General features: G+C 35.6%; 1 protein-coding gene across 1 annotated transcript; it reads right to left on the reverse strand.

Annotated features, from left to right (window-relative positions):
- Window positions 1-8489: 8489 nt before the first annotated feature.
- TNFRSF17 (TNF receptor superfamily member 17) lies at window positions 8490-11895 on the reverse strand. Its single transcript, XM_072610016.1, has 3 exons — window positions 11427-11895; window positions 10934-11080; window positions 8490-9714 (listed from the first exon to the last, which is right to left on the reverse strand). The coding sequence occupies exons 1-3, from the start codon at window positions 11542-11544 to the stop codon at window positions 9431-9433; spliced, it is 549 nt and encodes a 182-aa protein (XP_072466117.1). The 5' UTR covers window positions 11545-11895; the 3' UTR covers window positions 8490-9430.
- Between the last annotated feature and the right edge of the window lie 6522 nt (window positions 11896-18417).

An 18417-nucleotide genomic window follows, 5' to 3' on the forward strand; every position in this document is an offset into this window, starting at 1 on the left:
CTAGATAGTTCCTGAGGATACAGCTAGGCTTATAAGATATCTAAAAGATGACAGGTCATGGGGAAGTCTCATTCTTCCCACTTTTCCTAAACTACAGAGCTTCAAAAGCCAGTACAATCATATTCCTGCTAGCTTATGGTATTTTGCCATTTATTGGAACAGAGAAAGAGAAGAGGAAGTGAGAGAGAAAGAAGAGGAAGTGAGAAATACAGCAGAGGTTACCACCAACAGTTGTCTTGAGGTCATAAAATAGCAACTGTCATTTACTACTAATCTCTACTTTACTGAGCATCCTTCAACCACTCCCTGTTCTCCCAAACGATTGCCTGGCCATCTTATACCCTAGACTCCATGCTTTACCATTTTAATGATAACAGTCACCAAAAGAACCGCTTGACATTTCCACCAGTCTTACTCTAATTGCCAGCCTATCTCCATTAAAGGTATCTCATGCCATAGAGTGCTGGATCTGGAGTTTGGAAGACCTGAGTTCAAATTTGAAATCATTGTGTGACCCTGAGCAAATCTTTTAACTTCTGTTTACCTTACTTTCCTCCACTGTAAAACAAGGGTGATAATAGCACCTATACTGCAGGGTTGTTGTGAGGATCAAATGAGACAATAACTGTAAAGCATTTACCCCAGTGGCTGGCACATAGTAGACACTATATAAATACTTCCACTCCTAGAAGCTAAGCATTGGTGGAGAAAAATCACTGATTCATGCTATTTGACCTCAGCTGGACCCTTAATGATGTTACAACGTATTCTAAATTCCTTATCATATTTTCCAAGCACCTTTTTCAAAACTTTTTCCGTGTTTTCTAGCCCTTAACTTAGCTTGTACTCTCAACAGATAACCTCAGTTTGCTACTTTACTGAGATTACATTACACAGGTATTGATTCAGCTTCATTTCTGCCTACATTTTCTCTCTTTTTTCTGTCTCTCAGGATCAAATGTCTTTCCTTTTTGCAAAGGATAACCCTTCCATCTTTGGTTTTTATCCCACTCTCTTCTGAGATTTTTTTCTCTCAAGTATATTCATCCTGTCCCTCTCCCTGTCCCTCTCTCTGTCTCTTCTCTCTCTCTCTCTCTCTCTCTCTCTCTCTCTCTCTCTCTCTCTCTCTCTCTCTCTCTCTCTCTCTGTCACACACACACACAGAGTCTTTCCTGTCCCAAAAATGACATTTAATTCATACCTTCAAGCTACCTATACTTCCCCTTCCCTTCACTACTAAATCCCTAAAAAGAATGTTCTGTAGTCTGCTCCTACTTCTTTATCACTGGCTCCTCAGCTCCTTCCAACTTGGCTTCCAAGCTGACCATTCTTGTGAAACCACCCTCTTGAAGTTTCCCAGTAAATTAGTCATCAATAATCCAGTAATCTTTTTTCAGTCCTCATCCTCCTCAACCCTCATATTGTATTTAATACATTTTCCATCTACACCAGTCTTTCAAACCTCTCTTTGCCCCCATCCATCTTCCCTTTTCTTTTAGGTCTCAAAAGATGAAGTAACTCTCCTCCTTGCCAAAGCTGACTTCATCCACCTGCCTTTGACTCTGTTCCACCTGATCGGCTTTGCAAACTTGCTGAATTCTTTCTCTCTTAAATTTCTCAAATCTCTCCTTCTCTACTGGCCCTTTTCCTTTAGCCTAAAAGCATACCAAGTACTCCCTTAGCCTTTTAAAAAAAGACATTTCTTTAGCTGCTACTTCTACTCCGATACTGCCAAACTTCTAAGAAAATTTATGAACATTCTCCACCTCATTTCTCAATTCTGTGAAATCTACCTTCCAAGCCCACCACTCTATTGAACTGCTTTCTTTGTAGGTCACTACTGGCTTCGTTTTCAGCAAATTCCAGTGACCTTTTAAAAATTCTCATCCTCCTTGATCTCTTAAAATTTAATTCCCATCTTTCTTAATGTGATTTATTTTACACTACTCTTTATTTTATAGTCTCTCCTCCCTTGATATCAATGTAAGAGTACATCATAATGTATTCTTATGGTTTTCCTATGAGACTGGTTCTTCTTTCTCTTTCAACATATCTTTATTCTTTCTTCCCAAAGAAGTGGGCATCCTCCAATATCCTATCGTTCACCTTGTTGTCATCTCTGTATATTCTATCGGTAGGTATTTCACCCTGCTTTGGTTATCACCTATATGCAGTGAGTTCCAAAAATACATCTCCAGCCCTCTCTTCTCACCAGTACACAAGGCCTGTGTTTCCAACTTCCTGCTGGATAGCTTCAGTTAGATGCTCCAGAGATACTTCTCACTTGTAACATGTGCTAGCTATTTTATTTATGCCATATTTTCATTTGTTTTCTGAAATACTCCTGATTCTCCTTATCCATCTCTTCCTCTGTTTCTGAGGGCTTTTTTCCTCCCTCTTAAATGTATGTATTCACAAAGATTTTCTCCTTAGTACTTTTCCCTATTTTTCTCCAGTCCCAAAATAATGTCATCCCCTCATATGGATTGAACTATCCTCTCTCTACATATGAGTCATAAATTTCTATATCTACCTGTAATTTCTCTCCTGAGTTTCAGTTTTTTATTTCCAGTTATGGGTTGAACATCTCTATCTCTATGAACTTCAAATAAAATTATGTCCAATATTAAACCCCTCTTATCCCCTCCTAGAGACACTCCCCCAAAATTAACTCCTGCTGACAAAAACTGTTGACAATCACTATTCTCCCAATCACCCAGGTGCAAAACATGAGTCATCTTTGATTCCCTCCTTCTTTACCTCCTATTTTCAGTCAGTTAAAAAGAGTTTTCAGTTTTAATGCTGAAATGATTGTCTTCCAATTCTGTTCCCTGTTGCTGTTGAATCATTTCAGTTATGTCTGACTCTCTGTGACCCCACGTAGGATCTCTTTTGGCAAAGAAATAATTGTAGTAGCCTTTTAATTAGGCTCCACAACTCTGGTATCTCACGTTTTCAATTTTTACTACATATTTAAAGAATAGATTTCAATATATTCTCCATGCCACCTCTAGAATAACGTTCCTTAAACATAACTCTGATCATGTCATTTTCTTGCTTTTACTAAAATGTGGACAAAGTTTCTCCAATAATCTTTTGTACAAGGTAGAAAGATGTCAAAAAGTCAGTGGCTTCCAACATTTTTTGTTCCAATAACAATTCCAATAACAACAAAAAGTGTGTTGTGACCCCTAGGGAAATTTAATATGCTCCTCATTCCTTTATATTTATTCACTAAGTACTTAGAATAACTACAGTGATAACTTTTGCCTCTAAAAGCTCCAAAATAAATTTTACATTGTATAATTGTAATTATAAAATATGAAATTTTATTCTATCTATAACTGAAATTTCTAAATATTAAATTATGCTATACAATAATTGTTAATATTTTATGTAGAATATTCTGTAAGAATTAAAAATAATCCAACAAGACTTCATATACTTCTAGTTATCTGCAAGAATTCATACTAAATTGATTTTACAAATTTTGTTTAATGTAAATTAGATTTTTACAGAAATAAGTTACAACTTGGAAGATATATAAAATGTAACATAATAAAATAATCATGTACAAACTTAATTCAGTGTTGGATTTTTTTATTTGAACAAAGGTTTGCAGTATTTGATTCCACACTGGGCAAACACAATCTTAAATCTGGTTCCACTGTGAGTTTATTTTTATTTAAAACAAGAATAAGTTAAAATGCTCACTCACACAAATATGTTGTAAAAAAAAAATGTAGAAAAATTTTATCAGCTCACTTTCTAAGAAATAGAAATTAATTTCTTTTATTTTTAGCCACCTAACCAATTGACAAAAAATGAATGATTGCTGCTGCCTACCAGTTAATTTGAAAATCCACCAGAGAGAAGAATGGTAACATAAAAAGAGGATAAGTTTAAATCAGAAAAAAGCTTTATTACTATAAGGCATGCTTCTGTAGAATGTGATGGTTTGTAATGATTTCAAGATGGCTTGAAAAGTACCTGCCCAGCGATTTTCATGTGGCCTAATATTTGCACTGCAAGAAATCAAATGTTCATAACATCTTGATCACATGATTACACAGCTGATGAGATATGATTACAAATTATCAGAATTTGATATAGTCACTGCAGAAACAACGAAATCGTTTTCATGACAGTGATGCTTTTGAAATAAAACAAACTTACAGAAACAAGCTATAATGCTTCAAACATACATATGCTTGTTGTCACAAAGGAATAGTATATTAGTAATTTAGTGCCTAAGGCACCATTAAAGAATTTTTGGTATGAACCATTTGAACCAACATCACAAATCCCCAGTGGTTCCCATTGGACTAAATCTTAGTAGAAATTAAGAGAAGTGGGAATTCACTAATGCAGTCATACCAGACCACCCAATTAGCTAATAATGGCTTAATGTTTCTAATGGAGCATCCCAGACCAGCGTCTTGGTTCCATTTTATTCAACATCTTGGTCAATGACTCAGATAGATTTATTCAAGATATATGTATTTATTGAATCCAAAGATGAAATAAAGCTAATATGTCAGATGACAAGCCAAGATCCCAAAGGATCTTAACAGTAGGCTGTATCTAGTAGAAAGAAAATAAATATATTTGAGACTATAACTTCACAAATACAAGATGGAGGGAATGTGGATACTTCATCTGAAAAGAGATCTGTAGTCTGTAAGCTAGATTGTCAGTTCAATATGACTCAAATGTCACATGGAAACCAAAAAAGGTAGTTTTATCCTACACTGCATAGAGAGGCCTAGTTTCTACAATAAAGGAATTAGGAGTTCCTGCTCTGATTGGGCCATATTTGGAGTACTGAGTTTAATTCAACGCACCACCTTTTAGCAGTGATACAAAATAGATGGAGATAACCTGGAAGAGGGCAACCAAAATGGCAAGAGGACTGGATAATATGTCATATGATGAACCAGCAGAAGAAATAGGAACGTTAGTCTGAAGCAGAAAAACTTAAGAAAACTTGATAACAATCCTCGCATATTTAAGGGACTGTCATATAGAATAGAAATTAGATTTCTTTGGTTTGGTCCTAAAGGACACAGTTAAGACAGATGACTAGAAGTTGCAGAGAGATTTATCTTGATATACAGAAAAACTTCATAATAATTAGAGCTGTGCCAAAGTAGAAACTGTAAATCAAGGGTTGATTTATTGTTTTTGTTGATTCCTAGAGCTATAGGTAAGATTAATAACACAGAGTAAACTTAAACTTACATTGTACTTACTTTTTAATTCCTAGAGAGGTGGTTGTTAAACATTTATCAGCATACCCCTGTTTACTACCCTTAGGTTCCGTGATTCCTTGCCCCAAAAATTCAGTGGCATAAAATAAAACCACCCTGGTCCGCTGAGCATTCACAGTCCTCCCCACAATCCTATACTTCTAAACTTTTCTCACACTCCTCATTTACATGGACTTTGTGCTTCATCCAAACTGGATTCCCATCTGTTCTCCAAATATGCCTCGTACTTCCCTGCAAGTGTATTTTTGTTCATGCTATTCCCTGTGCCTCTACCATTAAATTTCTGCTGATAGGAGTAGCACTTATACTTCAAGGCTCAATTCAAACCTCACTTCCTTCATGAAGCCAACCCTACTTCTCCAACCAGATATAATCTCTAAAGCACATGGTGAGGGCTTTTATATCCTGCTTTGTACTGAAGAAGGTATTGGATAAATATTTGTTATATTGAATTGAATTACAATACTCTATCCTCTAAAGTAAAGGTTCTTAACCTTTTTTGCATCACGGACTCCACTGATAACGAATCCCTTCGCAGAATAATGTTTGTTTCCTACATGCATAATTGAAGGAAATCCTGGATTTCATCTAGAAGTTAGTAAGATAAAGATACATTTTTTCCCATCTGAGTTTATAGATTCTCTAAAATCTAACCATGGATCCCTGGCATTCATTGACCCCCAGGTTAAGAACCCCTGCTCTAAAGTTTTGTTTTATTCTGTTTAAGTATAGACTTTATTCTAAATTTTCAATGAAAATCAATAAACATTAGTCTATAGTAGAAGGTCAATTAACTTCATTGGGAAAACAAGTCCATCCTTATTTCAAAAATCATCAGTTTCCTTTGTGATACTACATATTTTATTCTACATTTAAAAAATTATTCTGAAAAGAGATCCATAAGTTTCACCATATCCAAAGGGATCCATCACACAAAAAAGGTGAGAATCCCTAGACTAGTGGAAAGAACCTCATACTTTATTATCCTGTTTTTATGCTAAATTTTAAGCTTTCAGAGGGAAAGACTATTGCCTAGGATGGTGTCATGTGCTATAAAGCACTTAAATATTTTCTAATGATAACAACAGTTACTTTTCCATTATTCTCACTGAAGCTTCAGTCTTATCATCCAAGAAACAAGGCTGAGTACTAAGATAGGTAAGAGAGTGCTTTGAGTTCAAAAAATTGCTATAATTGTTAATATTCCATTCCACTCATTGCTTAATAATTTTAAGATTTTCCTACTCAATATGCCAAACCTACCTGGTTCCCTAAATTATAACCTCATGAGATATTATCTCCTTATCTTTCTTTGTACATTTTAAACTATCTTTTTTCACATGCAAACTCCTCCAAGGAGCTGGTAGCTTCTAGCTCTGCAGTATTAGAATACTTTCTTATTAATCACATCAGTCAGGACCAACTCTCAACAAATAAAGAATTAGGAAATATTCTCTGGAAATAATGACAGTGTTTTCCCCCTCCTCAAACTTTTGAAGAGCACTTTGGATCCCTTCATTGTCCTTATCCCACCATTGTTACTTGTGTATGTGACAGGTTCCTGTTCCCTCAGTAGAACATAAGTTTTTTAATGACAGAAATATATCATCCTTGATTCCATACTAGTGTGTACATAGCAAGTACTTAATGAATGTTCATTGAATTGAATCACTAGTGTGTATCCACTATTCTCCAAGGGAGAGAAATACCATATCTGATAAATTCAAATATCTGCTCGAAGAAAGGTGTACTCTCTCCATAGTGAAACAATATCTTAGTTGAATTATTCCTCAAGACAATGGCAGAGGACCCAGAATCAAACCATACTACCTGATGCTTACTACCTATGTGACCTTGGGTAAGTCGCTTAACCTCTCTAACACTGAGTTTCTATATCTGTATAATGTGGGCCAATTGGCACTGATCAATGATTTTCCACCCAGCCTAGTTGAAGTTATCACAGAAAATATGTGGCAAATAACAAAGACAACAAGGTGTTAAGCTCCTAAATGAATGATGCCATCTTAATAAATGCCATTGCTTTGATTTAATTGTGTCTGGTGACTGAAAGTTAAAAAAGGTAAGCTCAACGTTGGGAACTTGTTAACTATAATTGTAGGAGGGCAGAAACACAGAATGCTATGAACCCAAGATACGGATCCCCTAGAGATACCTAACCTTTGAGTACAAAGTTTAGAACTAACCCTAGCAGGAATATTATATTTATAAAATGACATGTTGAATAAGATGGATTTTGAGGTCCCTTCAAGAGATAATGTTGAACTAGATGAATTTTGAAGTCCCTTCCAGAGATATACATATTTATATATATACATATATGTGTCTATATATATGTATATAAGTCTGTGTGTATGTATATGTATGTGTATATAACAATATATCTGTCATCCTTTAAATCTAATGCAGAGCTTTCACTTAGATTCCGTATTTACCAAGCAGCATTCTAGCTAATAATCAGTTCCCTAATACTTGAAAAGATCTATTCCCTACAAAAATAATCATCTGTTATTTTACCTTATAACTCATTCTCTTTTGAGTTTGCTTAATGGAGAAACAGCTCCTCACAGCCTGGATAGACTGATAAAATTCCTGAGCTTATGGATCTGAGTGCCAGAAGTGACTTGAGGTAACCACTTTGACAGTGTGGCCAGTGTAAAAGGTTCACTACGAGCACTCAGTCACCCACCCCCATCTTCTAAAACTCTCTCTTATCTTCAACAAGGTCTGTAAAAGGCTACCAAGAAGTCCACAAGTTGGTCATTAGTAATATTTAAACTTCTACTTCTGTCAATTTACTTGTTCACTTTTTCAGAGCATATTATTGGTATCTAATAAAAAGCAATGCTGTCCTTTCCATTTGTTCCAATGCTATTGCTTTTACATAAGTAATTAATCAAGAGTGATTGAAGTTGTTGAATTTTTTGCACCATGGTGTATGAACTTGGAAAGTTTGAAAGCCATAGATCAAGAAGTCCCTAAAACTCATAAAAAACACTTGATCTCCATCAGCAAGCCAATCTTCATTCCAGCTAAAACCTCTTCCTTGTAGCCCCACCTCTACCTTCAAGTCAGTCCACCTCCCAGAAACTACAAAGATACTGTCAGGGAAAAGCCAGTAGAATATCAAACTTAGTTGTCATAACAAATTCAGCCAGGAATGAAAGGCACCTCTTACAATGTAAGAAGAAACCACAGATCTCAAAATGACTTAATATTTTAACAGGCACAAAAACAGAAAAGGGAATACATAATTCATATTTACATGACAGGTAAAATTCATCAACACTTGAATTGCAAGAACAAAAGATGTTACCACTGCATTCACTGGGAGAGGAAGAGTCAGGAAACTTTAATAGATAATTCCTTGACCAGCACACTTTCACAATTAATTTGAAAATATATTGAATTACCACAGTTTCTGCTTCATTACAGACAACAGGTGGGATAAATAAAACATTTGCTGCCATATGAGAAGGATTTCATCTTCCCATTGTATGATAAAGCTGCTCTCTTAAATGAAGGGATCTGTAAATGAATGAAAGAGGATCACTACATCCTAAACCTCAAAACAAAAATCTAAATTTTAACCTGGCTGCCATAATTCTTATAGTACCTTGAACCTCTCTATATGTGTTGCAATTTATCAATTTTCACTTGTTTCCATTTTGCCTTGTTAATGTGTGTATGAACTCTCCATCTGAAGGAAAAGTTCGTTAAAGTCTTCTAAAATAATTTCTGTCCTCTTTTAATGTTGAAATGATCTTAGGCATTTCCTATTTTTTCAGTCCCTCATTTCCTTTAGCAATGAATACAACTTTAAACCTGTCCTGAGATGGTCAGTTTATTTCTCTACTATATAAGTGAATATTGAGTAAATATGCAAATATAAAAATAAGAAACTTTGAAACTGACACATCACTCCTTTTTCTTAATGAATAGAGAATGCAATAATGAAGTGGAGAAGGTTTTTATAGTTGACTCTCAACCAAAACATAGAGAAATAAATCAAGAAAGATTCTAAAATGAAAAAGAGTTATCTTGATGACAGATGACAGCAACTATTATAAAGGGATGAGATGCATTGCTCTGTTCACTGACATAAACTTTACAAATGGCACTATCCCAGTCAAACTAGATCATTATGTGGTGAAAATAGATTTCCATATCCCCATGAAAGTGTCATTCATGGAAACTGGTGAACTCTTGCAAAAGTAATTTGTTTTTGTGGTGACAAGAACAGTTGCTCCTTCTTCCATGGCTGGGAGTGGGAAGGATATATCGGAGCCTAGATTACAGTCTTCACACTTGCATGCTTCTACTATGTATGTCATAGAAGTGCTGCTTCTAGGGAGAGTTCCAGCTTCATTATTTTCACTCCTATCAAGATCAACTTTTGCAGTCTCCTGTAGCTCAGCTTTTGGCTCTGAAAAGATATAAACAAGTACAGCATTATCCATCTGTTGCTCTAAAAGTTTTGCCTTAAATCTAAGTATAAAAGGTCTTAGGTTTTGACAATGAAGCTATGATATCACTGAGAGGCACATCTTTCCACAAAGTGGTCTTTGCACAGTAGGCCTTAAACTCTTAACAAGGACAGAATCCTCTGTAACCATATATTACACAATGTCATGAGTGCCCTATAAGTGACTTCAAAATTTGGAGCTAGAGACAAGCTGATATTCATTTGGTCTACATTTTTTAAGTTAATGAATTTTCTTTAAAGGAATCTGAATTGAGAATGTAATGTAAAAAAGTTTCCATTATATTGTATATATGCATACATTGTATACATGTGAAGAAAAGTCTTAATACTTTCCATGACATTCTCCTAAAGTAATTCTATTAAAATTTTTAAAAAACTAACAACCTCATAAAACACTATACCCTACCTGTCCGAAAGACCTCTGGGCAATGAAAGTAAAAGAAGTAAGTGGAACAGATGTCTCACTTCTCTAGTTCTATTATAAATAAAAAGATGGATGTTTTTCACAAATTAGAGCCTAAATAGAAAAGTTGGGAAACTGACTGATATGTTTAGGGATAAGGTCATGGACAGAGGTGGTATGGAAACCTAAGCCTTAATATTTCTTTCATAAAGAGTTCTTAAATGAGACAATGAATACTCTATTGCCAGCTCTTCACTAGAAGACCTTAGACCAAGGAGGCCTAATGCCTGAAAAACTTGACTTGAACATTCTTCCTCAGTGAAGGCTTAAGTACTTTATCGTAAGTGAATCATTCAAATTTGTATTAAAAATACATTCACAGATGCAGTCAGATTTTTCCTGATACTGAAGGATAGGGCTGACAGTTTCTCTTAGTTAGCATTAATCAGTTAATCAATCAACCTTTGCAAAGATATCAATGTTTTCTGAAAAATACTTCTGTTCTTTGATAGTCATACCTCATGGAAAGATTTGGGGGGAAGGCATGGGTGCTGTCAACATCATAATGAATACAGTAGAAATGAATGTTGATCTGCAGAATTTGAACTAATTCACTCATTCACCAATGCACTCAGAAGATTTATGACTTAGATACTAAAGTTATACACACACAATAAGAAAAAACTGAAAGTTACAGCTGCCATCTCATGAAGATTGATTTCAAAGATTTAAAATCAAATTCATAACATTTTGTACCTGTATTTTCCAATTCGTCCTTTGATCTCTCAGGGATCATTTTCTTCAGGATAAGTATTAACAAGAAAACTGTCAACGATGAAATTATTCCCACACCTGTGCAGATCCAGATACTCACATCTGTGATTTTCAAGGAAGTGGTAGTACCTTTATCGATAGACAATGGCAGATATAATGAAGACAAGACAAAACACAAACACCATTTTAATATAACATAATTTCTCAAATTTCTCTTCTTGATTAATATTGACTTTCTATTATCTAAATAACCCTCTGTTTGAATAATTGATAAACTACATTGCACTGATAAGATTGAATAAATGCATTCAGTTCTGTTTTGAATAATTTTTGTCAATTTAATCATTGCAATCTGTCATTATCATGCATTATTTAGAAAATGTCACTGTCTTCCTTATATATTTTACTTGGAACAAATACAGAACCTGCACAACAAGCTAATAAATAAATGCAAGAGAAATATTCCATTACTTACTTGCATTACAATAACTCTGACACACCAAAGGGGGTGTGTTGGAACATCGAAGGTGACAGGGTTTGCAAGTGTACAGCAAATTGTCAAAATATTCATTTTGAAAGCACTTTTGAGCCATCTGTATCAGTATCCCCCAAAACTAGAGAACCATAAAAAAAAATAAGAATGAACAGGAAAAGTCTTGTCAAGTTGCCCCTAACAAATGTAGTAACAACAGCAGCTAAGTATCAAATAGTGCATTGTGTTCTGAGGTTATTTTTTAACGAGGTTTTCCCTTTCAGACTAGGGGCTTGGTGGCTAAGGATTTGAATACCAACTAAATTCAAATTTCTAAGCAACCTAACTTGCGGTAGCTTAGAGGCAAGACTAAGGGAGTGTAAATATGAAAAGTAAATCATTCATGAAACAGAAACTATTTATTTATAGAAGCTATTTCCCAAGCAGGTGAATTAAGTAGAACTTGGAGGGTGCAGATAATCCTGAGGGTTGTTAGGGAGAGGAAGACGTTCAGTTTAAAGGTTTTGTTCACTCATTCATTCAACATGCATTTATTAATCACCTACTGTGTGTCAAAAGACTGTGAGAAAGTGTTATAAATGTATATAATATACTTGGCATTCGGGAAAATACAAATATATACATGACAGGGTTCTTGTCCTCAGAGAGCCTGCAATTTATCAATTGACACAAAGCACATGCACAGATACTCCAATGTATTGTAGTGTTAAGTACAATATGAGGTAAATGTGATATCCTGGTTGAGGTAAAGCAAGTGACAATGGAGTTGGGTGTTGATATTGGGTGTATTTTGAAAATAATAACTAACTTTTATGTTTTATTTGATCTCAGTACTCCTTTATACTCTTAAAAATTATTAAGGATCACTAAGAACTTTTGCTTATGTGAGTTATTTCTATGAACATTTACCTTATTAGAAATTAAAATTGATAATTTTACATTTTTATTCTTTCTTTTAAAATAACATTAACATAAGCTATTTTATGAAAATAACTACTTTATAAACAAAAGAAAATGAGAATTTTAAAAAACACTTATGTAACTATCTCTCATGTAGAAGACAGCTAGATTCTTATATTTGTTTTTTTATTCAAATAATCATGTTATATTTTTTTGATGGAAGTATATGAAAAAAATCCAGTCTCATACAGATATATAGTTGGGAAAGAGAGGAGTATTTTAGTAGGCAAATAATGTCTTAGTACAATTATGGGTCCACATACTATACTTTGAATACCACTGCTCTATATTTAATAGTTCTGTGACCAGAAACAAGCCACTTAAACAGTCTAATATTCTAATTCTCCATCCTTAAAACAAAGAATAGTAATATTTCTACTACCTACCACACAGGGTCTTTGTGAGAATAAAAGGAGATAATATTTGGAAATCACTTTGTAAGCATTAAAATGCCACATAAATGTAAGCTATTATTATTAAAGGCTTAAACTAGGATGGTTATTGTGGAAATAAGAGAGGCGTGAGGATGAAAATTATAGCCTCCATTTTTATAATGCTTAGCAGTTTACAAAGCACTAAGCCTCACCTAGCAGAAGGTAGTGCAAAGGTTATTACCCCCATTTTACAGATGAGGAAACAGAAGCCTAAATAGGCTAAGTGATGTATCCACCATCACACAGCTAAATTCAGTGTCAGAGTTGGAGCTAAATTCCAGACTTTTTTAATCTCCACCAGCCTTCAGAGACTGATTGAATATGAATGTTGAGAGTGAGGGAACACTGGAAGGTGATTCTGAATGCCTATGGTAGTAGGCTTATGGAGCAAAAAAGATCTCTCACCTTCACAGATATTCATTTGTGTGACAGAAAATAAACAGGATCACTAGCAGGTTATGAAAGTCACACTTGTGGGGAAGTATGTAAGAGAATGAATAACAGCTGTGACACTGCAGAAAAAGCATGTCCTGTTCAAGGGATGCCCCACTCCATGAAGGCAGACAAGCTAGACCATAAAAGCCAATATCACCAAACCATTTGCCACTAGTGAGTTGGTCTAGTACTGGAGTGAGTTTAAATCCCTCCCCTATGGTCTGTAAGATCCTCAGAAAAGAGAGAATATTGGTGTGATACACTACTGACTCCTGTGTATCTGTGGCTTAGAAATAAAAATGTGGAATTAAGCCTGAATTTGTTAGATTGTTTAAGCAGGAAACCAAGATAAACCTTGGCAATTCAATAGATATTTGACCTTGTATCTCAAAGTGAGTCTCTGAGATGCCTGTCTCTAAGATGTTTCTAAGAAATTACATCAACATAAAACATTTTAAATCAAAAAAAGTCACTGAATTTAGGGGCAGCTATATGAAAACATACCCAAACAAAGATAAAATAAAGCTTCAGTTGTTGTTTAGTTGTGTCTGACTCTTTGTGACCCCATTTGAGGTTTCTTTGGCAAAGATACTTGAGGGGTTTGCCATATCCTTCTCCAGCTCATTTTACAGATGAGGAAACTGAGGCAAAGAGTAATTTCCCAGGATCACATAGCTAGAAAGTGGCTGAAGCCAGATTTGATCTCAGGAAGATGAGTTTTCCTGATTTCAGGCCCAGCACTCTATCCACTATACCACCTAGCTGGTCTCAATGGAGCCTTACCCTCAAATTATATTTCTTTATCAATTTGATATTTTATGTAACAGAATGCATATGACATGCTAAGATACTTCAATATAGTATAATCCCTAAACATTTGCAAAAATAATTCATCATGTCTTGTTTTCCCCAAACTATAATATTTTCAGTGGAAAATGGCATTTTCAGAAATAGTTATGACCCTCAGTTATTATAAACATCTTTTTTGAATCTCACAAGGTTTTCATAAACTATTTCTATTAATGTGTCTTTAACACAGAGACCAAAAAAAAAATCCAAGTTCAACATTGTCTACTATAAAATAGCATGCCTTTTTTTGATGTTGACTTTGTTACATCTTATTGATATCCTCTGTTTTTATATCACAATTGTTGCTGAAAATGTCTGCCTCTTCTAAATTTAACTTTAACTTGTAAAAAATTAAATAAAGCTACTCAAATCTTATTTTGCTTGTATTTTATGTATTAAAGAATGTATCTTCAATTTGGAAAGATTTAAAGAAAAGTAATTAAGAAGAGGGGAATTGAAACTCCTTCAAAAGTAAGTTGTTTTTATGTACCTTCCTTAAGTTAAAGTCACCAGATTCAGATGAACTACATCTTGGAGTATGGGGGAAAAAATAGCAAATGAGATTGCCAAGCCATTGCTGACGATATGTGAATAATAATCATAAAGAACAAATGAGACTTCCAATGAGGAGGAAATTAAAACAATAATAAGAAACTGCTTTGCCCAACTATATGCCATAAATTTGACGATCTATATGAGATAGATGTTATTTTAAAAAACATAAATTGTCTAGATTTACAGAAGAGGAAGTTGAATACTTAAATAACTCGATCTCAGAAAAAGAAATTGAATAACCCATCAATACACTACCTAGGAAAAAATCTCCAGGGTCAGATGGATTTACAAGTAAATTCTGTCAAACATTTAAAGAACAGTTAATTCCAATACTGTATAGACTATTTGAGAAAATTGGGAAAGAAGGAGTCCTGCCAAATTCTTTTTATGATACAAATATGGTTCTGATACCTAAACCAGGAAGAGGGAAACGGAGAAAGAAAATTATAGACCAATTTCTCTAACGAATATAGATGCAAAAATTTTGAATAAGATACTAGCAAAAAGAATACAGTCACTTTCACAAGAATAATACATTATGATCAGGTAGGATTTATACCAGGAATGTAGGACCGCTTCAATATTAGAAAAACTATTAGCTTTATTGATCATATCAACAACAAAACTAACAGAAACCACATGATTCTTTCAGTAGATGCAGAAAAAGCTTTTGAAAAAATACAGCACCCATTCCTATTGAAAACACTGGAGAGCATAGGAATAAATGGAACTTTCAATAAAAAGATAAGCAGTACCTACCTAAAACCTTCAGCAAGCATTATATGCAATGGAGATAAGATAGATGCATTTCCAATAAGATCAGGAGTGAAACAAGGATGTCCATTATCACCACTATTATTCAATATAGTACTAGAAATGTTAACTGTAGCAATAAGAGAAGAAAAAGAAATTGAAGGAATTTGATTAGGCAAAGAAACTAAGTTATCACTCTTTGCAGATGATATGATAATATACTTAGAGAATCCCAGAGAATCAAGTAAAAAATTACTTGAAATAATAAACTTTGGTAAATTTGCAGGTTACAAAATAAACCCACAGACAGATACAGGGGGGCAGAGCCAAGATGGTGGAGTAGAAAGACACAGATACAGAGGCTCTCCCCACATAGCCCATAAAATACCTGGAGAGAGGCTCTCAACAAATTCTGGAGCAGCAGGAGTGGAGAACAAAAGAGTGGAGGAGATTTCCAGCCCAGGGTGACCTGAAAGGCCCACAGGAAACGTCTGTTGCACCAGACGTGGAGCACAGCTCCTCAAACAGCGCTTGGTGGCAGAATCTCCAGTTGCGGAATCCCCAGTCCCAGTAGCAGCGGGTTCTCAGATCCCTCAACCCACAGGTGCCAAAGGTCAGTGACAGGGTTTTTTCAGCTGTCCAGGAAGGGAGAAGGGCCTTCCATAGCTCTGGCCTCACGCAGTTGCTGCAGAGGCCACATCGGCAACAGACTCCATAGTTGGAGCATAAAAACCCTGCAGACACTGAGGAGCTGATTCTTGCTTCGGCCTTGTGTGGAGGCCCTGGGGGAGCTGGTCTTTGTCTCACACTGAATGGCAGCCCTGCCCATCCAGCTTATCTGAAAATCAGCCCCTAGTGCTGACTTGGCAGAACAGGAGGCCAGGTGGCTGTGGAGAGGTAACTGCTAAGATTCTGGGCACAAAAATCCCTCTCTACACCCAGACCAGTACACACTTGATTGTGCCACCTTGGAGGAACTGAGATCTTACAGATTCCCAGAGTATACCCTGCTCTTGACAAAGGACCCAAAAGTCAAGTAACTGGTTGGGAAAAATGCCCAAAAAAGAGAAAAAAAAATAAGACTATATAAGGTTACTTTCTGGGTGAACAGATATCTTCTCCCATCCTTTCTGATGAGGAAGAACAATGCTTACCATCAGGGAAAGACATAAAAGTATCCCAAACATCCAGAATAAATATTCAATGGGCTCAGGCCATGAAAGAGCTCAAAAAGGATTTTGAAAATCAAGTTAGAGAAGGGGAGGAAAAACTGGGAAGAGAAATGAGAGAGATGTAAGAAAAGCATGAAAAGTGGGTCAATACCTTGCTAAAGGAGACCCCAAAAAATGCTGAAGAAAAGTGGCTTCCCCTCCCTCCACCCCCTTTGAGAATCCAGATGTCAGTCTCTGGTAACTATGGTCAGACAGTTGGGCCTGTCTTTTGAATTATGGTCAGGCAGAGGAAGCCATGTCTGATGAGCTTTAATTTCTCTGTATTTTCTTTGAAATTCAGGGTGCTGACTCCTCTGACCTAGGTGAATGATACATGTCTTAATTAAAGTGATTTTTAGCCCCTCAGAAGCTGTCTTTCCTTTTATGAATGTAGATCTACAAACCTGTGGTAGCAGGTCCCCCTGTGTAGGCTGGGGTGCTCACTCTTATACTTTGCCTTAAATCTTATTGAAAAGGCATCTAGTTTATCCCCATTACAAATATTATGACTGTTAGTTTTACCGCTTTTCATATTAAGGAAAGGTCATGTTATTCCTATGCTTTCTAGTGTTCTGTTTTGTTTCTTAAACAGGAATGGATGTTGTATCTTATTTTTTAAAATTCTGTATATATTGCTAAAATCATAAAATTAACCCAGCCTGATACTTCAAGCATTTTACAATATGACTTCCACCTACTTTTTCTTTTGTTTCATATTATTCCCCTTCGTGCACTCTCTACCCAATCAAACTAGTTTACAAGATATTCCTTGTATGCAGTATTCCATCTACCATCTCCATTCCTTGGCACAAGGGGTCTACCATGTCTAGAATGTGATCCTTTCACACATCTACCCATAAAATCCAGCGCTTAGCCCAGTGCCTAGTACATAGTAGGTTCTTAATAAATGTTTATAGACTACTGAGAATCCCTACCTTCCTTCAAACACAGAACAGGTCTAACTTCCTAGATGAGGCTTTTCATGATCCACCTAATAATTAGCACTCTCTCCCTTTAGAGATTATCTTTTTTTAACACCAAGATAACTGAGTAAAGAGGAGCAGAACAGCCTAATTCCCATACACGTACAACATAAAAAGATAAAACTGAATGATAATTAAGGATAAAAGAGAGAAACTATAACATGTACCTTGATCCAGCCTAGGTTAGCAAAGGAGAACACCCAGAAATCTGAAGGCATTAAGGAAGGAGGCCCAGGCAGAGAAGAGGGATAAAACATGTAGAATACCAGCTCCCACAGCCTCAGAGCATTCCATTAAAGAACACCCCAGCGTTGACAAATATACTTCATGGTCAAAGTACTCCAGAGAGGAGGATTTGAAACCTCCTTCTGGAGATTAAAAAACATCAAGGCTCGAACCAAGGTGGCAGAGATCATTTTCCCACCCTGGTAGATCAAAAGTTTGCAGCCGCAGATGTGAATGGCCTTTAACAAGAGAGAAGAGCTCAGCACTCTGTATCTGAGTATAGACCTGAGACCTGCCAGCGCATTGTAATCAACCAACACTACTGAAGGACAAGACAAGCAACAAGGAACCAAAACAAGAAACCCACTGTCCAGTTCAAAGTGCAAGAGCATCAGAACCTGACCTTAAAAAAACCAAAGTCCTAATTCAGAAAGAAAAATTTTAACTATGCATAAACAAAAAATATCAATGATAAAGGGGAAAAAACAGATAAAGTTTAGGGATCCAGTGACATCCAGGACACAAGTCTGGAGGCAGAGAATGATTCTACAACTATAGGAGGAAAGGG

Source organism: Notamacropus eugenii, chromosome 1 (assembly GCF_028372415.1).
Source record: "Notamacropus eugenii isolate mMacEug1 chromosome 1, mMacEug1.pri_v2, whole genome shotgun sequence".
Classification (NCBI taxonomy): domain Eukaryota; kingdom Metazoa; phylum Chordata; class Mammalia; order Diprotodontia; family Macropodidae; genus Notamacropus; species Notamacropus eugenii.